General features: G+C 41.8%; 1 protein-coding gene across 1 annotated transcript in view; it reads left to right on the top strand.

Moving 5' to 3' along the window:
- The window catches only part of dlgap2b (discs, large homolog-associated protein 2b), a gene marked incomplete at both ends in the record, with an annotated part of 50490 nt that extends 25043 nt beyond the window's left edge, over positions 1-25447 (top strand). Inside the window, 4 exons of the mRNA XM_081378454.1 lie at positions 609-814; positions 10193-10349; positions 12014-12233; positions 24615-25447. Of these exons, the coding sequence (XP_081234580.1) occupies positions 609-814; positions 10193-10349; positions 12014-12233; positions 24615-25447 (1416 nt within the window). The remainder of the gene's footprint in view (positions 1-608; positions 815-10192; positions 10350-12013; positions 12234-24614) is intronic.
- Between the last annotated feature and the right edge of the window lie 568 nt (positions 25448-26015).

Below are 26015 nucleotides of genomic sequence, written 5' to 3'. Positions count from 1 at the left end.
ATAGGGGTTTCCAGCCGATCAAGAGCATCATACTCCCTCCACCGGCTTGTCATCGTCCCACGGTAATCCTTGTGCCATCACTTCCCCAGGTAAGCGGCGCACACGTACACGGCTGTCCACGTTACGTAAAAGAAAACGGTACCATGCAACCTTCTTCCTCTGTTCCAAGGTCCAGTGTAATGTTTTGGCTCATCAGTGTATAGACACATAAAAAAAAAATTTCATTAAATGTAACAATAAATAATTCATCAAATAATTTTTAAAAGCAACGTTTAAACTGCTTTTCTTAATCCATTCACCAACTACGTTCTTACAATTTTAAAATCAATTTATTGTTACATTTAATTAAATAATTTTAAATGCATACATTTGTCAATAAAAAAAAGTGATTTATTTATTTACATTTTTATACTTGCCAATAATAAAGCCACTGGGAGTTCTGGGAGTTCCTGGAATTCCTCACTAATTCTGATGGTTGCATTGGCGGAAAGTTATCTGCAGCTGGTGGGATTAAGGAACAGCTTGACGTGATGGGTGATGAAAGGTGCGGTATCCTCTCGCTCTGTGTGCGAGTACAGGCTTGATGGTGTGTGTTTGCTTATCTGCAGGTGCCTCAGGATGAGTGGGGAGGTTATCCAGGGGAGGAGGAGATTCCATGTCGCCGGATGCGGAGCAGTAGTTACGTCAAAGCCATGGGAGATGAAGATAGCGGTGAGTCTGATACCAGCCCCAAGACGTCACCTCAGAAGACTGTGCGGTCCGATGCCCTTGTCCTCAAATCTGCCTTGCAGAGGCCACATATAGACACCCAAAGGTAAGTCTGATTAGATCTTTATTGTTCTCATTTTCAACGCTGCGTTGTGCACAGACTGACTGCCTGCCTGTTGTTTATGCTCCTGCCTTATCTATCTTTCTTTTCTTCTTCTCGGTTTTAGAAGCTTGAGCTCTTTCCAAGGTGTGTTTGCAGAAGCACTTTTTAGACTTAGCTGGTTTTCTCTATATTTTAAGGGTAGATGCTGGTGTCTGATGGGCTGAGTACAGAACACTATTAATGTGCAGAGGAATTTTGTACTGTATGCTATATATTGCATATTATGTTTGAACCTCAGATATTGTTGAAACAGAAATTGTTTGTGGTTCTGGTGCATGATCAGTTTGGGCTCTGGGTGGTTTGCAATATGAAGTGCAATATGGAGGGGTGGGATTGTTTTGTAACAAACAGTTGGATCAGATTATGTGCTTTTGATATATATGCTGCAGTTCATTTGCTTCTCTTAACATCTGCTTCTTTTAAATTCTTTTGACTTACTGTGTTGTCATCAGCAAATTTTCAAATATTGGCACTTTTAGCCCTGGAAACACGTAAATACAGTACATACATTACCATAGAATAGTAAAGAATTATATAAGTAATTGACACACAATTATTTTTTACATTGAGTTGTGATTTCATTCTTTGTTTAGATTATCATACTTTTTATATCATAGTTATTATTTATATGATGGATTTTCTATCATAAAAATATTTGTAAAATAAATTTTTAAGAGCATTGCAGAAATATTTGATAAGTTGTTGTTATTCCAGACATAAGACTTAAAGGGTTACACCGTGTCCTAACCAGACGCGATTTGTCGCAGCAATTTGTCTGTCCACACCAGAAAAATCTAAATCAATCAAAACCCACATCCAGTCAGAACAGCGTGTGAACGGGCTCTCGCGGCAAGTGCACTGCACCAGAGAATCTTGACGCCACTAACAAGAAAATGGATAATTACATAATCAAATTCACAAATATTACACCATTTAAACATTATTAAAAATAAATACCGAGTTACTAAAACAATTTTTGTTAAAGAATGCACTTGTTTGGTCACAGTTTAAACGTTCTTGTTTGCATTTGTTTCATTTCAAGATCTGAGGTGAATTATATCCATTGTTGCTTTTACGGCTACAAAGCTGGAAGCACTAAATGATATTCAAAGTATTATTACACGCTTTTAACATTAAATAAAGCACATAAACAGTTCCTGAGATTATCATTGCCACCCTTTGTGTTTGAAGTTCCTGCATGACATTGCAGAAAAATAGAAACCGTTTCTAAAATAGAATCGTCGCATGTCGCCGTCGTGGCTGGTTAGGACAAAAACTCTGTTTAACATGGAAATTATACCTTTTGTCGCAGCGTCGCGTGTTAGTTCACCCAAAAATGAAAATTCTGTCAGTAATTACTCACCCTCACGTTGTTCCAACCCCGTAAGACTTTTGTTCATGTTCGGAACACAAATCAAGATATTTTTGATTAAATATGATAGCTGGATCACTCCTCCAAATGTACGAATGACGAAGTGTACCGCATCTCCGAGACCATAAATACACTAAGTATTTTTTAGCAAATAAATGCAGGTTTGGTGAGCATAAGAGACTTTAAACATTGAAAACATTTTAACATTAAAAAATCTTAATTATTCTAAACTTTTGACCGGTAGAGTATACAGAAGCTGTAGCTGGAAATGTTTAAAATTGGACCATCCAAAGGACTCTAGCAACCTCATAGCAAACCAGAATGTTTTAACAACCGTGTAGCAACTCCCTGGCAACCACCCAAAATCAACACCAACATCAAACAACATCTTGTCTGGGTATCCAGAGAGATTCACTGAGCCTGAGTGAGCAGCTGTCATTCACAGCTCTGCTTTTCAAATATACATCGGTCACTATTCTGTGCACTTTAAAACTAGAAAAGTGACAGTACTCACTCATGCCATCTCAGTATTTAAGAGCGACAGCATTCTTTGTGATTTTTTTTTTTTTTTTTTTTGAAAAGGCATGACTGCTGGCGACAGCAGTGATGTGTATGTTTGTTTTGGGATTGTAGGTTCTGCCCCATGCAGGTGTGTTTCAGGAACTGGAGAGTTGCTGAGTTCATAATTTATCACTATGGTGCCCTTCCTGCAAGACACTTAACCCACATTGCCCCAGGGAGACTGCATCTATAGTGCGCTATGAGATGTTATGGGCAAAATACGTCACTAAACAACATTAGGTAAAATTAATTAAGACAGCTCAGTGCATGTACCTGTATATCAGGTTGTGTTTGCAACCCGGTTCCCTGAGAAGGGGAATGAGACTGGGGAATGGCATCAGCATGTCCGGTGTCTGAAGCATGTGTAAACAAATGCCAGTAATCATTGGCAGACTGGAGTCCATGACGTCACACACGGAGTGCCCGCAAGTACAAAAGGGTGCCTGAATTACACGTCATTAACTGAAAGATTTCTGAAAGAGCCATGAAACCCTAAAAGGCATTTTTTGAGATGTTAACAGATATGTATAGGTTGCACATCAATGAAACAATAGCACTAGTTTGTCTGTTTATTATTAAGGGAAAGTGTTTCTTATTTTTTTTTTTTACTCAGCTATTTCATTCTTCCGGTTTAAAAAGCAAAGTTGAACCAAAATCACGAAAAGTGAGGTATATGCGTTAATTTAGAGTGGCGATTGGCTGCTGTGGAAAGAGAGGACATGTCTACCTCATCAGCTTTTCTCTGCATTATTCATAATAAATCAGTGTGGATCACAGGTCATATCTGGACTGGAGCATACTTCATTTTAACGGCCCTAGAGTAAGTAGGGGAGAACATCCCATACCCTGACTTGAGTAAAGGCCCTTCTCCAGGGCTCACTTTAATGGATAAACTAAAATTCTACAATCACAAGGAGGTACACCAACGGTGATCCACATCCACTCATCAATTTATAATAATGATCTTCTGAAGAGACCTATAGAAGCAACCCAACAACGGGGAGCATACGTACCTTCTTCAAGACCCAACAACAGTTGGGTAGGGAGGTAAACAAAACTGAGGGATTCTTTTGAATTGCCCATCATAGTTCAGTTCACCCTGCTTTACCCTAAAGGGTACTTGAGCATTCTACCAAAAGGAGCATGGAAGGTGCTAAAAAACACAGTAATTAGCACCTCAGGCTACAACCCTCGGTATTGCCACTCATCCAAGGGTGAGCACACATCCTTAGCCTTACTCAGGAAATGGAGGCAAATGAGAGCAGGACATAATGGAGTTTGCCCAGTAACTCTCATCATTTTTGTTTTTCATTTCCGGGTTCGTACAATCTTTTGAGAGTGAAATTCAAGCACTTTTCAAGGACTTCAAGTGCTTCACACAACTTTTCTAGAGAAAGGACCAACTATAAACAATGCTTTACTCCAGCGCTTATTTTAGTTTGCAAGGGATAACAAAAAGGGACACCCCACATGCTGTCTACTTCTACTTATCAGGTTCTTGAACATGGGCCATACTAAAGAGGCCTATAAATCACCTATCCCAAAGGGGACCATACATCCTTACATCAAGACCCAACAGTAGTTGGGGAGGAGGTAAACAAAGTAGAGGGAAACTATACTGCCATACGGTCACTGTGATTTTGCCAAGTAAGACTACCCTACCCATAACTTTTCCCTAAAATCAGAGGGAAATGATAGGTGAATAAAACTGATGTTGAAGCACCTCACCCTGGTTCTAAGCCTAAACTTGACATAAACTGTAAACTTGTACCTCAAATCTGATTGGTTGATTGGAAAGTTGTTCCAGGATCAACAAAGATGTTGATCCAGGAACATGTGGTACTTGGTGAAATCACGTTCACCACTGCCATACATAACTCTGTTCACCCTGCATCAACCTTAAGGGGGTATCTACAATTCTACTTTTGACCTTAACATAAGGGAGAATATAGCTCAACGCTGGAAAAAGATACTTCAGAATATCAGAGTGGATCAAGAGAGATGCCAGAGGCAATCAGTCTCCACCCACAACCACTGAACAATGCCGCTCTCACATTGGGCGTCATGTGAGGGGGGTAAGATGTCCTCAGACATATGCCCATCCTACATCCTGATCTTAAGAATCTTTGCAGAAAACGAGCAGGCAAGCATTATCAATCAACCACTGTTCAGTGTGCAATATGAATTAAGCGACAGAAAGAGCAGTTTCTGATTCTATTACACATTTCCTGAACCAACATGAAAGTTGCTTTGCAGATCTATCGAAAACAGCCCAAAAGGGAAAAGACTCCAGTCAGACTCTGCCCTAAGCACCGCCTCCAATTCTCACGATCAATTCTGCCCTGTCGCCTCGTAGGCCATGGGATCTGAATCACAAGGTGCTGACACTCAATTCTTATTATCCCTTAAGAGAGAATCAAGTAATAACAGAGCCTCCTACCATGAATGCATCGCCCTTATTGCTACCCATTCCCTTGCGAGCTGAACACGTTCCATGCAAAACGTTACATTCTCATCCCTCAGGAGAGAATAAAGCAAGGCAAGGACATGGCAAGCATACCGCAAATGCAACAATGAGCGCACCCAGCTTTTATCTTGCATGCGCATACAAACAATTGGCTCCTGAAGACAAAAAAAGCTGATGACATGTTATTCAGGTGCCCTTTTGTACTCATGGGTATTCAGCTTGTGACTTCATGGACTGCCGTCTCCCAGTGATTATTGGATTTACAGTCACGCTGATGGCGTCAACTCCATGATGCATCGTCTCGTTCCACTTCGTTCCAAGAACCTACATTCAATGTCCAGCTAATCTCTGTATGAATGTTTCCTCAAACAAATCATGATTCATCAGTAACCCTTGTACTAAAAGAATATATTTCAGTCATGACAACTCGTATTCAATGGGAATAAAAATGACAATGTAATGTTTTGGTCTTGGCAGAATAGATCTGCTACACTGCTGCTGCAGAGCAAGTACAGAGACTTGCTACTGCTAATACATCCACAGACATGCTGCTGTGATCATGAAAAACATGATGCTGTTGGGCTATGCTATGTGTGCCTGGGCCTGTTTTTTCAGAACGGCTTAATGCTATATGTGCCTAAGCCAATATGGCTCAAACTTGTGTGACTTGATCCTGACACTGTATGCAGCTGAATTTAGCACTAATGCACTCAGCGTAGAATATGAAAATATTGCCCTTGGAAAATATTGAAGGCGATGTGCGAAGTCTATTTCACTTTAATATGTTCTCATATCCGCAATGCACTGTATTCCCACAGCAAACTACAAAAACCACTTGCTGTTGCTGCTGTATAAACATGATAATGAAATTGCAGCTGCTTAAATGCTTATTAATGAACTCCTGCATCGAATCCAGAATTGTAAAACATGACACTTGTTTTAAAACTTGTGTATGGTTGCTCATTAGGAATTAGGCAGACCACGCAATAATGCACAGCGATAAGGTGTAAAAGAACATTCTCTTATCTTAGACCTTGAATTTCAGAGGAATAATGGAAGTGCGCTGCAAACTCTTTCAGATAGCATGCTGCAAAATTTCTTACAGCAAACACAGAACTGAACTATTTAAAAGTTAAGCAGCAAGTTAATTTGCTGCACAATCAGTCCTATCAGCTGGAGCCATGTTATATGATGTCATTGTTTGCAGACTGCTTTAAGAACCCATCAGTCTATTCACTATTCACTTCACTATTCACTATTCACAAGACTATTCACTTAGGTGAGAAGTTCTCATTACGAATATAATACTAATAATCCAAGCAACTATTAGTGAATGAGACCCATTGTTTGTTTGTTTTTATCAAAATTGTTTATTTGTTCTTTGATTTACTTGATTTACTCAACTGTGGTTTGTTTGCTTTGCTGTATGGACAGACAGTATTTGGGATAATGAAAATAATTGCTTTACTTTTATTTGTACTTCATTTAACACTTGCAAATAAAAATAGAACTATGAAATGTAAGTTATGCTTAGGCAAATCAATCACAATCACAAACAGCCCAGGCAATTTGTTAAAGCACTTTATAGAGCAACATGGGCACATAAAATAGTAAAATTAGGAACTGTTCAGAAAGAGCAGTATATGAAGTTATTGATAATTGAGTACTTCTTTGAGTAACTTTCCCCAATGCTAGCCCACAGCTCTGTGTGATATTAAGGATTTTGTCGGGACATTGTCCAGACAGGCATTTTCATTTGCTGTCACACTGATGATAAGAAGGACATCTGTTTAGGTGGCAGGCGACATCGCTGAAAATGGAAAACAACATGAGGCTCAAGGTCCAGAGACACCAGCAAACTTTGTATTTCCCAAAATAGTTGCTCCGTGTCTCACCTTGGTGGCTATAAATCTTGAACACTCAGAAACCCATAAGCTGGGGTTCATATAGCTGCTGATGACACAGTAAAATACATTCATTTTTACATTTGTGTTCTATGTGAACACTTTCTTAGAAAGGAAAAAGAATCAGTAACCATGTCAGTACCATTACCCACATTTACTTGTGTTGTATCCAGAATTGTATGTTGTATCTTATGTTGAATCATTATTTTATTTTTTTAATAATTAATTAATTTAATTAATAAACTAATATGTTAATAATGTAATATAATAATAATAATAACTTATATGTAATGTTTGCTGGTTTTTAGATTATTTTAAACAAATATCTCACCCAAAATGAACATTTTACCCATTTATTCTCTCTCATGTCTTTCCAAACATATATGATGTTCTTTATTCTGTATAACAGAAGTTTTAAAGAAAGTATTGGTCTCTTTTATAAAAGTAAGGGGAGTCAGGATGTCAAGCTCAAAAATGACAAAAAGCCACATATATTGGAATTGTTTCTCTTGGTTTACTTCTAAACTTGATATTCATGTGAAAGCTCATTAGGGAAGGCCTCTTAAAACATTATCTGAGCACGCTGGGGTATATTAGTATACAGTAGTGATGTGTCATTTAGCAGATGTTTTACAGCCATAGTACTTCTGTTGAGGAATGGCAGTCCTGGAATAACCTGGTATCCTGCTGAAGGGCAACAGCAATCTCAACAACTTTCCAGTTCACTGGCCGCACTAACCCTATATTAACCATTGATATTTAATAGACTCAAGTCTGTAGGCCGTAGCTCTTTCTTTTGTGGTTTAGGTGCATGAAAGTTAAGCACCAACATAATGTTACGTTCTCTATTTGAGTAAATTCAGCCTAATTAATCAGCTAACAACTAGGGAATTAATGTCTATTATTACAGATAATTACAGAATCAAATCACAGCTTCTGTTTTATTACATTCTCGCATTGTACCATGTTCTCCATTCCTTTCCATACACGTTATAAAAATACATATACGCCCACAGGGCTTCATTGACTGCATTTCTGATGCTTTTGCCTGCATTCAGTTTTTTTTTTTTTTTGATCATTAAATGCACAAGTCATTTTCTAAACTGTTCATTATGTATTGTAGTGCTTTTCATACATGTGCAGCAGAGTTTTTAATCTCTGGCCATTTCCTTCATGAGTTCTTAGTAATTCTCTAATATCTCCGAACTTGTGTGTTGGTTGCATTGTGTTGGCTGGGAGGAGTTAATTCATTAAAGAGCAGAAGGACACAAGGAGGCATGGTTGGATGTTTTTTTATATATATTTGGAGGTATAAAGTCTTGACTGGTGTGTGTGGTGATACGATATAAGGTAAGAGGAGATTATATGACTGTCTTTTGGATTATGTTTGATTTATGTTGAATTTCAAAACACTTTCTCCTATGCTTTAATGGGTTAGTTCACCCAAAAATAAATGAATAAATCTATAATTAATTACTCACCCTCATGTCGTTCCAAACCTAACCAATACTTTTGTTCATCTTCGGAACACAAATTATGATATTTTTAATGAAATCTGAGAGCTTTATGTCACTCCATTGACAGCATACGCAACTACCACTTTTAAGTACCAGAAAGGTATTAAAGACATCATTAAATGTGACTCCAGTGGTTTAACCTCAATTTTCTGAAGTGATGTGAGTGCTTTGTTTCTGCAAAAAAAGAAAAACATAATTTACCACTTTATTTACAAAATATTCATCTCCAACTCGCGTTCAAGAGAGCACCATGACATGCGTGTCATGTTGATGCGAGGGCAGATGTTATTGCCTGAACGCATGTTGGAGATAAAAATGTTGTACAAAGCACTCGCATCGCTTCATAAAATTAAGGTCTGAATTACTTTCATGATTTTCTACCTTTCTGAAAGTCTGTCAATGAAGGGACTGAATGCTCTCAGATTTGATTAAAACAATCTTCATTTGTGTTCTGAAGATAAACAAAAGCCTTACTGGTTTGGAACGACATGAGGGTGAGTAATTAATGACAGCATTTTCATTTTTGGGTGAACTAACCCTTTAAATTGCATTTGTAAACCATTTAAAAGCTGATTTCCCTGAAAAGTTTGTTTGAGCATCCCAAACAGCCAAACATAGCAAGACTGGTTCAATCAAATGTTTATTTGGGAGTGGGATCTGTTTGTCCTACCAATAGCAGTAAGTAAAAAAAAAAATTGTTTGAAATTTTTACAATTATGTTTGGTGATTCGAATGCCCCAGAAATCGCATACTTCACTTATAAGGATAAAGGATTTAAGATCAAGCTTATTTTTCTTTTCATGTTCGTATGAAAGTAGTTGAGAATTCACACATTAGCTGCTGATGAGAGGATTGAGGATGAAGGGAATGCTATTGATGTTTGAGATGGCTTGGCAGTGAGGAAGTGTTAGAGGTTTCAAAAGTGTCATCCGATTTCTCTTTCGCTCTCTCCACACTTTCTCTCCTGTCCATATGGTTGTCTGGCATTTTCTGCTGACAGATAGTTGCTGTCCGTGGTTCTGAACTGCGCCTAGAAGCACTAAAAATATGTTTTCTGAGGCCTCAATGTAACGTGTCTTACGAGTCTTTCTCATGACAGGTTTTCTGGGATAGGCCATCAAACCATTTAAAGTCCAAGCAATAGCCTATTTGTATTGTTTCATGAAAATAATAAAAATTAGATGGTTGATAACATTAGTGAGTTACTTTTGATGTATCCAAACCATACTGTGTTATGTTTCTTTAGTACTTTTTGGGGAAATAGTTTACTGGATGCTTGCAGCATCTTAAATGTTGTGTTCATCTGCTTTCATTTGTGGCCTACAGGTTTGCACACTTGAAATTTCTCACATTTGGGTTCATGACAGTAACTAAGTCACTTTATCTCAAATCATATCTTTAAAGTTTTCCGAAAGTTCACTATTGATGGTTATTCCAGAGTGATCCTTCAATCTAATTTTGAGTAGGCTACATTAGTTTTTGGTTGTTCCCTCCATTTAGCTCGGGCTACCACTTGCAAACAGCGAGAGATATGCGCCCTCACCCCAGCGTGTCTCTGGACCCAGCAACCAACTTCAACCCTCCACAGTTTCGCTCCAGAAACCAGAGCTACATGCGTGCAGTCAGTACCTTCAGTCAGGCGAGCTGTGTCAGCCAGGTGAGTCTAACCACTCGAAACACCACACGGCACTGACACACAGGTACAAGCAAGGACAATCTACTTACAGTAAGTGGTTTCAAGCAGAGGGCTTTAGCTGTACTTCTTGTCTAAGATGTCCTGCTCTTTTCTCAGATTGTGTCTTGAGCTGATGTGCTGAAGAGTAGACTTCCTGTAGACTTTATATTATCTGTGATTGATTAGGAACTTTCCACTTAAAAACCAGCTTAAGGTGTTGACTGGTTGACTAGTCATTAGCTGATTCCAAACTTAGTCGTAGGTGATTTAGGTGGTTGAACAGCTGAACTACCAGCTGGGGTCGAGTACAACCTGGTAGGTTATCTTGGTCTACCTGGTTGGGTTGGTAGACTACCTTTGCCAAGCTAGTGGCAGTACAGATTGGCCTGATTAAGAATGTTCCAAAACTATGTAGGTGGTTTAGGTTGTTAACCAATATAATTACCAGCTGGTTGGGAAGAGAAGTCATCTTGTTCAACCCGATTAGAATCGGTAGGCTGCCTTGTGGAATGTTTTGAGTTGATTAACTATGTTCCAAAACTCAGCTTGATTTAGGTGATTGAAACCCTCAAATTACCATTTGACAGGGCCACTGAGACCCAGTATCTGGTCACCCTGGTTATAGCTTGTGGACCATCTTGACTAAGCTAGTAGGGAATAGGTTGAGCTGATTAACTATGTTCCAATACCCAGCTTGACTTAGATGAATGACCTGATCGTATGACCTCGTATGACCTGATTTTCCCGACAGGGTTTTGGAGATATTTATTTTAGGACTTAAAATAAATTTAACTATGTTCCAATACCCAGCTTGACTTAGATGAATGACCTGGTCGTATGACCTCGTATGACCTGATTTTCCCGACAGGGTTTTGGAGATATTTATTTTAGGACTTAATTTTTATCATGTTTGGTTAGAGAGGGAATAAGGCAAATGTAAATGGTGAGGTTAGCTTTGCTAAATTCTTTTCATATAAGCAATTGTTAAAACAGTATTCCAGAAAGCTGAAGTCAAGGTCTGTTGAGCTGTGGTGGTGTTAGTTCCTGTTTATGTAGGTAGCTATTTATAGGCTTTTATTGATGGAGTAGGTTACAATTGAGATGTTTTATGGAGGCTTTATGAAACATGCTAACTCTCAAACATATACAAAAAATGTTTTTAATTAGGGTAAAGTAATTGTTTAAACTTATGTTATAGTGCAAGGGTGACTTACAGGCAGTAATTGAAGAGTTACATAGAAGTTTAGAATCTGTATATCATTTAGCTAAATGTTGATTTGGTTTGATTTAGGAAAGTTATCCCTCTTATCCTCTTGCTTGGTTTATGAAAATCTTTGCATATCAAGCTTTCTTGCTGTCTGCTGCTGTTGACTGTTTGACTGTCATTTTCCCTCCGAAAGTTCATCAAACAATCTGCTTTTCTTTATTTACCTATTATGAGATGATATTCCAGCTTAAAATGTTTTCTCTTATCTTGTTGCTTTTTGACATAATTCTACTGAGACGTTCAAGGTCGGAAATTGCCAGTGGTATATTCCTCCTGCTAACACTCCTTCATATTTACTGTGCAAAGGGGAAGAATCAAAGTGAGAAAGAGAAAGGAAGAGGAAAAATTAAGGACTGCTATTCCTGTTTTTGTCTCTCAGGTGAGTGAGACTGAGGTCAATGGCCAGTTTGAGTCAGTTTGCGAGTCCGTTTTTAGCGAAGTAGAATCCCAGGCCGTGGAGGCCTTGGACCTGCCCGGCTCTTTCCGCACTCGAAGCCACAGTTACCTGCGTGCAATTCAGGCTGGGTATTCCCAAGATGACGACTGCTTGCCTTCAATGACATCTTCTACTGTCACTTCAACTCTCAGATCCACAACAGGTAACCGTATGCCTCAAATCCCACCTGAGAGAGAGAGAAAAGGCTTAGAGCACATACTCGCCATTCATTCAGCACATGCTGAACTACATTCTCTGGCATACCTACATATGTACAGTGGGATTCCCTTGTGCTTGAGAGATGACTGACTTGAATGTTGTTTCTGTCGGCTCATGTCTGTTGTGTGTGTGTTTGCTTTTCTGTGTCTGTGCTCCCCTAGTGTTGAAAGATGGTTGCCTGCAATTCCCTTTTGCACGAGTCATGCGTCCTTTTCTGGGCTTCTGATTGGTTGGGTCTGGTGGTATTGAGAGGCTAGATTGGGGGTCAGAGGGAAATAGGCAGCTGAATATGTAACATTTAACACTTCTGAAAACACATCTCTGCATGCTTTTAACTAGCACAGCTGTGCAGAGGGAAGTGTTTTCACACAGAACAGAGCGTAAGGTTAAGGTTGGACAGGTTTTAGACATGTTCTTTGTATTTTACAAATGGTTGCATTTTCTGTCTTCTATATTCTGTAAATGGATTAGTAGTTGAAATAAAATAAATGTTTCGGTTCAGTTTAGTTAACTTTGAAGGCTGTTTCATTCCTGAATGCACAAAGCAATGACTGTGAACTACATAAACAATTTAATGTGTTATTATGTGTGTTGCATAAAACATCTACATTAGTGAGTGGAAAGAAATTAACAATGCTTTAGAAGCGGGGTCAAAGAGAAAAGTGGTATAAAAGTAAATAATATTTCATTAAAATATGAAAATATTTTCATTAAAAACTAGTGTCTAATTAAAAAAAGTCTGTCCTTCAATAAAAAATACAAAATAGAGCAATATGCACTTGTGTGTTAAGTTCTCCCAGAAAGAAATATCACATTCTTACATGAACTAAATGCTAATTAGTGTTCAAGACATAATATTTAGATAAATTGAATCGGTTTATTAGGGGCCAAGCACCGAAGGTACTTAAGAATTATTATTGTTCCTCTCTGGAAGTCTAAGGCAGCCCATAGAACCGATTACGGGAAAGTTATGAAATTTGGCACACAGATAGAGGACAGTCTGAACTTTAACCACAGCAATTTTGGAGTCTCTAACTCAATCGCTGATTGAACCACCAACTGTCCAATGTGACCAAAGGACTAGAAACAAAATTCTCTTTTCCTCTGATTCTTGGCTCAAGATGGTTCGATTAAACATTTCTGCCATTTTTAATTTTCCAAATAACCTACTTTTGCAATCTCCTCCTATACCGTTGCTCTGATTTTCACAAAAAATTAACCAGGTCATCTTCAGACAATGCTTACAAAAGGTTAATTCAAGTTGATTTGTCAAACCGTTCTCGAACAATGCGCGAGCAAATTCGATGAAGAGCACGCCAAAATGGATGTTAGGCTTTATCTCCCTTACTTGGTTTGTGTTATGAAAACCATAACCTGCATGTACCTGCACAGTTTTGAAGCAGTGCCATCTAGTAGTCAGGAGATATGAAAAATTACTCTTTTTGCTTAGAACTTCTGTACGGTTTGGTCCAAAATCACAAACATTGGTTCAGCATGCAGAGTCGAATGATGACAAATTTTCCCATATCGGCCATTTGGATTTTGTCATAAAATGCTATATTTTACGAATGCATTAGCATATCCTTACGAAACTCGGTATGAGTCTTTGGCCTGTGAACAAGCCCTGGTGGTACTCAAAAAGTTTCAGGGCATGCGCCATCTTGTGATCAAAAGTTATAATGAAATTTCCCAAAATGCTAATAACTTTTGATGAAATTAGCCTAATGTAATGAAACGTAATAGTCTTAATAGATTATTTGGTTAATGGAAAGAATATAGATACAAATTTAGCTGTAGTAGGCCATTTTGATTTTCTTTGAAAACGCCTCGGTTACGACTGTAACCTCGGTTCCCTGAAGAGGGAACGAGCGTTGCGTCGAGAATGACGCTATGGGGAACGCTTTGCGTGATGACGTCTTGAAGCACATGTAAAATCAGTCCAATGGTGTGGCGGAACGTCAGAGGCGGGTGACGTCACGTACCAGGAAACTATAAAAGCCGGCCCGAAACAGAAAACGAAAGCTTCGTAAAAGTCTGAAGTCGAGCTGACAGGCATGAAGGAGATATGGCAAGGCGACGCAACGCTCGTTCCCTCTTCAGGGAACCGAGGTTACAGTCGTAACCGAGGCGTTCCCTTTCAAGGGAACTCCCGTTGCGCCGAGAATGACGCTATGGGGAACGTCTATACCATCGCCTCCATAGCTACGAATGTCTGTCCTGTGTGTAATCTAATAGAGCAGCACTAGGATGACAAAACATGAGACCCTGGAGCAGAGTCTAGATCCAGAGAGTAAAACCTGACGAACGTGTGCGGTGAGGACCAGCCTGCCGCATCACAGACGTCCTGTAAGGAAACTCCTGAAATAAGGGCCTTAGAGGCCGCCATACTCCTCGTCGAGTGCGACCGGACAGCCAAAGGAGAAGGCTGCCCAGCCGCCTCATAAGCAAGTGAGATAGCCTCGACCACCCACTTGCTCATCCTTTGCTTAGACACTGGACCTCCTTTGTTAGGGGACCCAAAGCACACAAATAATTGATCACTTTTACGCCACAGGGCAGCTCTGTGGACATACGCGTCTAACGCCCGCACAGGGCAAAGCAAATTATTAGCCTCCTGGTCAGCATTTTGAAAGGGAGGAGGACAGAAGGCCTGCAGGACAATAGGTCTGACCACATTAGTGGGGACCTTGGGGATATAACCCGGTCTCGGATGTAGAAAAGCTTTCACCATACCCGGAGCAAACTCTAAGCATGACGGAGCAACCGACAATGCTTGAAGATCCCCAATTCTCTTGAGAGAAGAGATAGCCAGAAGAAAAAGAGCTTTCAAAGTTAGAAACTTCTCAGGAACCTCCTCAATGGGCTCAAAGGGGGCCAGGGACAGGCCTTGAAGTGCAATGGACAAGTCCCATGGTGGCACCCTAGAGCGAACTGCAGGCCTCAGCCTCCAAGTGCCACGAAGGAAACGAGATACCAAAGGGTCTTTCCCCACAGACATTCCACCCAAAGGAATGTGGTAAGCACCTATGGCCGCCACATAAACCTTTAAGGTGGACGGGGTCAGACCTGCAGTGAACCGGTCCTGCAGGAACTCCAGAACTGTACCAATTGGGCAGTTGACTGGATCCAACCGACGGTCACTACACCAAGAAGTGAAGACTCTCCACTTCAGGGCATAAAGTTTCCTCGTGGAGGGAGCTCTGGACTGTAGAATGGTCTCCACAACCTCAGTTGAGAGACCTGACTCTATGAGCTGGGCCCCCTCAGAGGCCAAGCCCACAGGTTCCACAGTTCTGGGCGGGGGTGAAATATCGAGCCCTCCGCCTGGGACAGAAGGTCCCTCCTGACGGGTAGCTCCAGAGGAGGCCCGTCGAGGAGCGACACAAGATCGGGAAACCATACTCTGCCCGGCCAGCGCGGGGCTATAAGAAGCAGGCAAACCCGGTCCCTGCGAACTCTCTCCAGAACTCCCGGGAGCAGAGCAACTGGGGGAAAAGCGTACAGACGTAGCCTCGGCCATGTCTGCACCATAGCATCCAGTCCCAGAGGAGCTGGATGCGTGAGGGAGAACCAAAGTGGACAGTGAGACGTCTCTCGAGACGCAAACAGATCCACTTGTGCTTGGCCGAACTCCCTCCATATCAGCTCCACCACCTCGGGGTGGAGCCTCCATTCCCCGGGCCTCGGCCCCTGCCTCGACAGAGTGTCTGCTCTTATATTCTGGACCCCGGGGATGTAAGCTGCCCTGAGTGACAGTAACTTCCCCTGGGACCACAAGAGGATATGGCGTGCCAAGTTGGATAACGGGCGCGAGCGCAAACCCCCTTGGTGGTTGATATAGGCGACTACCGAAGTGTTGTCCGTATGTACTAGCACATGGTGTCCCCTGAGATCTGTGATAAAGCTCCTCAGAGCCCGGAAGACAGCTAACATCTCTAGGCGATTGATATGCCAGGAACGATGATGGTCTTCCCACAGACCTTGAGATGAGCGACCCTCCAGGATCGCTCCCCAACCCGTGAGGGAAGCATCCGTCGTTAGCAGTTTGCGACGACAAGGAGCTCCCAACACTGGGCCCTGGGACAGGAACCAAGGTTTCTTCCACATAACCAGGGCACGTAAGCATCGCCGCGTGACCCTGATTGTGCGAAATGGGTTGCCCCTCGGGGAAAACCCCCTGGTCCTGAGCCACCACTGCAGGGGCCTCATGTGCAGCAGTCCAAAAGGTATCACGTTGGAAGCTGCTGCCATGAGACCCAACAGTCTCTGGAACTGTTTGACAGTGAGTAGCTGGCCTAGCTTTACACTTTTCACAGCTGCAAGAATGGACTCTATACGTGGCGGTGACAGGCGCGCCTGCATCGACACTGAATCCCACACCACGCCTAAAAAAGTGGTCCTCTGTAGTGGAGAAAGCACACTCTTCTTGGCGTTCAGCCGTAACCCCAGCTCTTTCATATGGGCGAGAACAACATCTCGATGTTGAACCGCCATCTGCTGCGACTGAGCTAAAATCAACCAATCGTCGATGTAGTTCATAATGCGAATGCCCTGGAGGCGCAGTGGCGCCAGAGCTGCATCCATGCATTTGGTGAAAGTGCGGGGTGATAAAGCTAGGCCGAATGGAAGAACACGATATTGGTATGCTTTGCCCCCGAAAGCAAACCTCAGGAACTTCCAATGACACGGACGGATGGAAATATGGAAATATGCGTCCTTGAGATCTATCGTGACAAACCAGTCCTCGGACCTGATCTGTGGCACGATCTGTCTCAATGTCAACATTTTGAACTTGAGCTGCATGACTGACTCGTTCAGAACTCGAAGATCCAAAATGGGACGCAATCCCCCGTCCTTTTTTGGAACTATGAAGTACCGGCTGTAAAACCCGGTTTCCCTGTCGGAGGGAGGTACATATTCTATGGCCCCTTTCTCTAACAAAGTGTTTACTTCCTGTTCCATAACCAGAACCTGCTCGGGGCCCACCACTGTGGGCAGGACCCCCATAAACCGAGGTGGGCGTTTCTTGAATTGTATCTGATACCCTTTTTCTACGGTCTGCAGGACCCAACGAGAAACATTTGACAGTAGCTTCCACGCTGTCAAAGATTCTACTAGAGGTACCAGCCTCTCGAGACTGGTTTCTGGATTTTGTTGTTGTTGAGCAGTCAATTCGACGCCCTGTAACGGCGCACCGGCAGGGAGCGACCGAACAGACTGCTCTAACACCCTCCTCGGAGGGGGCGGGCATCCCGAGGCCACTACGTTTCCGGGTGGTCCTTGAGATATGTGCTCGCCGGAGACCGCTGCGCCCTGTAACACCGATGGCGGCAGGGTTGGCAGAACGGTCCCCTGAGGGTACCGAAGAGAGACGGGCACCGTAAAAAGAGGTGTTAACCGCTCTGCTCCGGGGGGAACTACCCTCATTAATCCTGAGCCCTCGGACATCAGGATTTCTTCCCAGCAGCCTTCTTGGCGGTAATAACGGTCCGCAGATCCGCTCTACCCCTCGAAGACTGCTGGGTTTGAGCGCGCCCTCCGTGTCCCCGAGATTTTTGTGGGGGAGCACGGGAGGACACACTCTGCTTTTGAGTGGCACGATGATCAGCGCTCTTTTTAGAGGAGTGAGGCTGCTCCCGCTCAGCAGCCTCAATGAATGAGCGGCGGGGGAGAAGTTTCTGGAGTGCAGCAGCCTGTTTTGAAGCTTCTTGCGATTTAGCTACCGCACTGTTCACTGCATCTCCAAATAGCCCAACAGTAGAAACCGGAGCATCTAAAAGAACATGTTTTTCTCTATCTTTGATGTCACTCAGATTGAGCCACAGATGCCTCTCAGTGGCCACCAGGGCTGCCATAGACCGCCCGATTGATTTAGCGGTCTCCTTGGTGGCCCTGAGAGACAAATCTGTGGCTCTACGCAGTTCGGCTACTGTGTCGGGACCAATACCCCCGCCCTCCTCTAAATCACCCAGTAATTCTGCCTGATATGCTTGCATAAGGGACATCGTATGCAGACACGCTGCAGCTTGACCAGCGGCTGCATACGATTTATGAATCAGGGAGGAAGTGAATTTAACTGGTTTGGTGGGAAGTGTAGGAGCCTTCAGGGAAGATGCCGTTGCTGGAGAGAGATAGCTCGCAAGCGTCTCTTCCACCTTCGGCATCTCCCCATAACCATACTCTTTATATTTGTAGATGGAAGAGTAATGTGATGTTTGAGGTGTATATACTCTGTATGACATAGGTTTTCCCCACGATCTCGACACCTCGGTGTGGAGATCGGGGAAAAACGGAAGACTCCTACGCTGAGGCTGTGTACGAGATGGCAGGAAGCGTTCGTCGAGCTTGCTTTTCGAACGAACGTCCTGCCTATCCTCTGGCCACTCAAGAGAAAGTCTGTCAACTGCTCTTGTAACTACATCGAGCAGTTCTTCGAATGCATGAGACTGAGGTGGCGAATCCTCAGACTCAGCTTCAATACTCACAACATCCAACTCCTCAGAGCTGGATAGTTGCAGTATTGGTGCCTCTATCGGGGGGGAAGAAACCGCAGCGCGTGCTTCCACACCCTGATGAGAGGCACTGGATCTGTCAGTAAGAGGCTGAGATAAGGCAGAGCCCGTCTCAACATCCACTGACAGATCCATTTGCGAACCCCAGGTCTGAGATCGCCGCTGAGCCTCAGCCGCGGCGGGACCCGAGCCCTGGGGAACGTGGTCGGGATTGAACCGAGCCAACCGGGATCGGAGCGTCCGCAATGGAAGCGCACAGCAATGCACACAGTCACCACCCTCGAGTGCTGACTGGGCATGCTCCTCTCCCAAACAAACAACACAAAGAGTGTGTGTGTCACCTCCCGTTAAATAACGCGGGCAGGGATGGACACACACTCGATACTGCTGTTTGCTCGCCATATCTGAATAAATATATATATATATAGACAGACAACACCAAATAACAAGGACAGATTTCAACACAGAGCGCGACTGAAGACTCAGAAAGCTTTCGTTTTCTGTTTCGGGCCGGCTTTTATAGTTTCCTGGTACGTGACGTCACCCGCCTCTGACGTTCCGCCACACCATTGGACTGATTTTACATGTGCTTCAAGACGTCATCACGCAAAGCGTTCCCCATAGCGTCATTCTCGACGCAACGGGAGTTCCCTTGAAAGGGAACCTACTTTTTCTACTCCTCCGAGACCTTTGGTCCGATTTTCACCAAAATCGAATCGTATCATCTTCAGACCATGCCGACAAAAGTAATGGATTTCGTGTCAATAGACAAAACCCTTTTTGTATACCGCATCAAAAAAATGTATGACATGATGCAAAAATTACTCTTGAGGATTTATCTCTGCAATGCTTTAGCATATTGATACTTTGCACGTGACGTCACAAGTACTGGCTGGCGGGCAAGAACGTCGTTCTCCAGCAACGAAACCCAGTAAACTAATCAAGGGTCGCCAGTTTTACTATACAAAAGTTGGTGTTTTGAGGTGTAAACGACATGCCAGATAATTGTTGTGCAATTGGATGCACTAACCGCAGATGAGATAAGCAACCTTCACAGTATACACACGTCTGTGCAAATTACCATCAAAGGTAATTTCAACATTTGTTTGAATACAATGGGTGTATGATCATGTAATTAATCATGTCTTTAAGTTACTGTAGTTTTGTTAATCAACACCACCAGTATTCACCAGCTGGTTCGGCGAGTCAGCTGTTTGTGTTATGAGTCTAAGCTAGGCTAACTGTACGTTCACACCGCCACCGGCGAGAGCGGCAAAATTCATTGAAAATGAATGATTTCCGGGCACTTTGACACTCTCGTCGGTGGCGGTGTGAACGCACAGTAACAGCTGTCGTCTTTTGCTAACAATAACAGAAGTGTGTGATGGGTTGTTTTGAGGTTTGCGATATCTATGATTTTCAGTGAGAACCAGAGATGACCCAACAGTAGAGCTATTTACGGAGGAATTATTACTGCTCGATTATCGAAAAAGAAAATTGTCTGCTTTACACAATTTAGCTACCTTGGAGTTAATCCTAGTCCATAGTTATGCAGCTAGCTCGCTAACAGACTTGATAGCTACTAGAAAGTCCTGGAACTACAGGACTCTACGTTGAAAATACCCGTTTGTTGCCCGCCAGGTATCCGTGGTAGTCACGTGACAAGTATCAATTGGCACCAAACTTTGTTTGTGTCATTGTCACATTACTCTGACCACACCACATCAATTTGGTCAAAGCGCCACCTATTGGTAAAAAGTGATAAACCATTAAATCATATTATTAGTGACTGTATTGATTTTTTTCAGCCATTTTGCCAAAAAAACATCTTAATATGTCTTTAATTGCTCATTGTTGCAGTTGGTCTGATGCTTCCAGTCATGATGGCATGACTTATTGTCCCTCCTTTGTGCTTGGCCCCTTAATTGCTGTTTGCAGCTATTTAGATATAGTTTTTTTTCTGTATACTAAACCAAGCATGCAGTAAATCCTTAATTTTATAGAAAATATTGATTTATTGTAAAATAAATATTTTAGAACAAAACTACTTATTAAAAATGTATTTTAATTATTTAAAGGGCTTGGATTGAATAATGACTGAATATTTGAGTAGAATATTTTTGCATCAAACTAAAAGTTTAATTGAAATGTGAGAAATTCTGTGGCAGAGGTGAAATGTTAGTGGTTTGTTAATGTGCTAATTGAATTAGCTAGAGTATTATGATATATTAATCTCTCTATGAATTCAGTAACTGGAGCTGAAAACAAATCCCATTATCCTAATCCAGTTTTACCATTAATCCTTACTAATGAGTAATTTTCCCCAACCAAAATGAGTTTAAGGAGTCCTGACAGAGCAGGTGTGGAGGTTTTGTGCAACACATACTTATCAGAAAGTGTGCATGTGTCACAGTTTCTTTGTGCAAGCAGAATGCCCGTCTCTACACCCTCCCCAACAACCCTGCTATGTTTGGTGTACACATGGAGTAAAGCTATGAACCCTATTGAAATACCACAAACTGATGTCAAATATTGTGACAATAAAATACCTGTTTTTTTGGGTTTTTTTTGTTTGTTTACATTTTTAAAACTCAAATGCTAATTTGTTTTGTATGATTTGTTTGGTCACTCCAGTCAAACTTTGTTTCTTTCATTAAATGTGGGGTTCTTTGTGTTTATTCAAACTGGAGTTTGATTTGATTGGACCTTCACACTGTCAAAAACTCATACTGACCACACACTGAAGACTCTAAGGAGAAAGGAGAGCTCTCCAATCCCACCGTCTCACTCTGCTGAAGTGCTTTCACCACATATGGCTCTGTACGCAATCCCTGTCAGCTCACGTCAACCGGCTGTAGGACAAAACCATTTTCTCAAAAGGATTTCATCCAGTCTGTTTCACTCTGGAGGACTTCTTGTTCCAGCAGTCCTGTACTACTTTGGTTTTTACAAAAATAGCCATACTTTGTGTATTTGTTAGAAGCTAAATTAGATGTTTTCTTCCCTTAAAGACTTTTAAAAGCTTAAATAATTGCTTAAGCTCTGGTATTGATGCTCTCTGGTTCTATAGTTAATAGAAAAAGCACTTCAAAAGCACTGACCTATCAGATAAATGTTATCAAGCAAACCCCATAGATTCACCAAGTAGATGAAGCTAAATTTAGTTGCGGCTAAAATCAATGGGAAATATTGAGTAAGGTGTTGGGTGTTCTGTGATTGTGGAAAGGGAGGGAGGGTGGCATGGCCCCTCATTGGCCATCACAGGAAGGAGATCCAGGGGAAAAGAGCAGCTGGAGGGATGCCTGTCACAGGTACTATAATGTCAACACGCATACATCTTTCAATGGATATGTGTGTTTTTGCACTGCCTTCTCAACTAAATCAGGACTAGTCCTTTGAAAGACACGTAAAAGGTCAGATTAGGGACAACCAGTGTTCAGTTGCCAAAGTAGCAATGCTTTTCCATGAAAGGCATTTCACAAATATTTTTTTGAATTATTTTATTTTATTATTTTTTAAATGCTGTTGATTGCCACAGAATTTTTGTTTTTGACTATAACAAAAAATGTCCTTACAGTAAGACATTCACTTACAATAAAAGTCTATGGGGCAAGACAATCTAAAAGGTTTTAAAAAATGTGAAGATTATATATATTTTTTAGCAATTTTATCACACTAGACTCATGTTAACATCTAATGTTTACAGTAAATCTTGTGGTGATATTTTTGCACCAGTTTGTATTTATACTGGTCCAATGCTTTGCCCCAGAAGTTCATTGTAAGTATATTACTGTGCGTGCAAATGCATGTTTTGAGGGATGGGTTAAAATTCTGTGGTAATCGACATCATGTTGCAGATGCTGTCACTACAGCTTAAATTGAACCCGGAACATTTCTGTTAAAGACTGAATGGGAAAAGCAATTAATTAAAAATTTACATTTTGCTGTTTTTTTTTTTTTTTTTTTACGACAGTGGATGGATAGGATTTCTTAGAATGTAAAAAAAAAAAATGGTTGGGTCACTTTTAACATTTTTCTCCATTTTTATACCAACCTTGGCATCCTTGAAGATCAAACATGGCCAGCAAAATGCGGTTGGAAGTAAGAGCTGGTGTGGAAGATTTCAGCTGTGATGGACAGTGGGATTGCAGCCTCTGCCTGGTGCAGCCCTCACAAAGACCTAACAATGTTATTGGATTGTACTTCTTAATATCGCCCCTATAATCTCCACGTGGTCCAATCAGCTCGATAGATGAGCTTTTAACATATTCAATAGGGTTCATATCTCCTTGCCTGAATGATTGAGTGATATTTTATTGCCTTTTCATCTTTTCTGTTGCACAAAACAAAAAACACTAAAATCCTCCACATTTTCCACAATGCTCTGTGATTTGTTAAATGGATAAAAGCTGGTTGATAGCATTGAAATATTGTTTTTTAATGGTTATGCTGTGAAGAGATGGAAAGGCTGAACAGATGAGATGTTCTGACGCGAGTGAGAAGGCAGTGTAAACACACATCTGAAGGCTAAATGTATGTGAGTAAAAAAGTGAAAGACCCTGACAACACCATGTGCTCGACTGCAATATATCATATTGAGTTTTTGGTTTTCAAATGAACACTTTCATTAAACCAGTGGTGATTCTAGCCTTTCGTCAGTACAGTACACTATCAAAAAAGTGTGCCAACAGTTTGGATATAAATGGATAGTCTCTCTCAAGCAGCATGTGCAATAAAGTGCTGCTTTGTTCGACAATAGAAGACATTTGAAAGAAAAATGTTTTGCTTCCTACAATGTATTGTAGGTAAATATCAACCTCATCCAGCGCTCTTTTGTTTTCTGTCTTATAAAATATCCCAGGGGTGTCAAATTCCTGGAGGCCAACTGTCCTGTTTACCTCCAACTCTAATTAAACACAGATGAACCATCTAATCAAGTAAAAAATATAAATCAGGGTTCCTAGAAACTTCCAGGTGTTTTGGAGCTACACTCTGCAGGACAGTTACCCTCCAGTTTGACACGTGAAATATCCCATTTCTATTTCAGTGTGAGGAACCGCTGCAAACAATTCCGTGTGTGAGTGAACTGCCCAAATAAATCAGACTGAATCGTGAACAATTTTGCATACCTGTTTGTCCGATTAGATCAAAGTTTGATTAATTTGCAAATCTGGCATTGCTAGTTCTGATTCTAAACAGCTGATATAAAGTGCATGAAATGATGGCTGGAATATTATCAGAAAAAAAAAAAAGATTCTCATATTGAAATTCACCCAGGGCTGTCCTTAGGGTGGTGTAACCGCACTGGGCCCCGTGCTTGAGTGAGGCCCCGTGTGACGAAAGTACCAAGGGCAGCCGCAAAATTTACTGTGTCCATGCCTTTTCTTTAGTAAATCTAGAGTGTCTTTAGTAAATCCTGACAGTAGTTTTTTTAACGCAAAAGAGGGTTTGCGCTGGCGCAAGTTGTTAGTAAATGTGGCCCCTAGTCTCAAACAGATATATTTACTTGCTTCCTGTGAAAACAAACTAGATTTTTGCATTAACAGCAAAACAGACTTCCCAAAACTTTTTCTAATGAAATCAAAATCTCATCAAAATGAGTCTTTCTTCATACTCCATGCTTGTGAAAGTTCCTGAATTTACTCCCCGAAACCTATGCAGTTGAGAATGGTGTGTACAGGGCCTTTACTCACATACTGCTAATGAGACATAAAACAAGTGTTGACGTTAGATAAAGTGAGAGGCTTCGCCAAATTCCACAGCTGTTCATCCCTTTGAATTTCCCTATCTCTATATTCAAATTTGTCTTCCAGAGGGGTATGATGCAATGGAGGGCATCTCATTGCTAAATGAGGATATTGAGGACGATGATGGCGCCAGCTCCTCAGCATATCAAGAAATCGAGAGGTTTGAAAGAGAAAATGCTGGACGTAGTCAACACAGCACCAGTTCCACGGTCACGGCTATTTCTGTTCCACCGACCTCCTCGCACGGCTACCGAGTCCCATGTCCGCCCCCGTCCCAGCCTCCACCAGATCCTCCCGTCCCGCAGGCTATTCAGGCTTTCAAGGAGTCTGCAAATATGGTGGCTGCCTTCAACATGCAGTGGAAAGAGGAGATATCGGCAATGCGCTACGAGCTAGCGGAGCTGCGCAGGGACGTCTGCGGAGAGCTCAAGACTTTCAACAGCAACTTCTTTAATTTCACCCAGTGCTACAACATGTGGACAATGTGCCGGGAGGCTGCCACCGGCACCAGTTCCACTCAGTCGAGCGAGAGGGTGTCCGTTGGCGTCCAGACTGGTGCTAACGGTCTGGTGAGACAAAACACTGCAGACGCTTCAGTCATGTGTCAGCCCGAACCGGCTGCCTTCAATATTTTTGACCTGATGGAGCCTCCACGTATCGAGATCACAGAGGGAACTCCTGAAGGAACCTCGGCCACCAACAGCCCAACCAGCCCTGCCAGTCCTGATCGACCCAACACCGGCCCACCGTTGACCAAGCCGCTGGGAAGATCCAAATTAGACACTGGGAAGAAGAAGAAGAACTGCAGTCGAGCGGACGGTCAAAGAAGTGCCAGCCTTGAACTCTGGTGCAGAAAGTACACTAGTGGACCAATGTCCTACTTATCTCTATCATTCTGATCATTTTCATCACTGGACCAAGCATTGACTTTGTTTCTGAATCAACCCTATACACCTGGGGGAAACCCTGCGCCCGGAGAAGAGCTTGTCGCTTTTCTCTTTGCAAAGATGCCGATATAGGAGAAAGTGCCGTTTTGGCGAAACGAGGATAGTGTAGCTATTCTAGATGGAAGCATTGGCTGTGCCAGAACATAAAATCAGTTTACATCACCACGGAAATGATTCATGAATGTTATTATCATTGTAGGGAATGTCACAATTTGTCTGACTGTCACTGTCAATGTTTTGTCCATGGCTAAAACAGTTCATTTGTGACAGTGGTGAATGATCTCACCACTCAATCTGACCAAAAGAGGTTATGAACATAGTTGTTGGATAAAGATGGATCTTTTTAATTTCTGAGTATAATAACATCTGTTGTTAACATTAGCACCAACCACTTTGTTTTATACCATAAATTACACACACTCATACCTCTAACGTGAACTTTGAAACCACTGTGTGGTTGCTAACAAGTTGTTACATAAGAACTACGGTATGCATGATGGAACCCACTTTATATTAAGTA

This window comes from Scardinius erythrophthalmus (genome assembly GCF_964197995.2).
Source record: "Scardinius erythrophthalmus genome assembly, chromosome: 11".
In the NCBI taxonomy this organism is placed as follows: Eukaryota; Metazoa; Chordata; class Actinopteri; order Cypriniformes; family Leuciscidae; genus Scardinius; species Scardinius erythrophthalmus.
The sequence above is the reverse complement of the archived record's forward strand: the minus strand, read 5'-3'. Positions and strand labels throughout refer to the sequence as shown.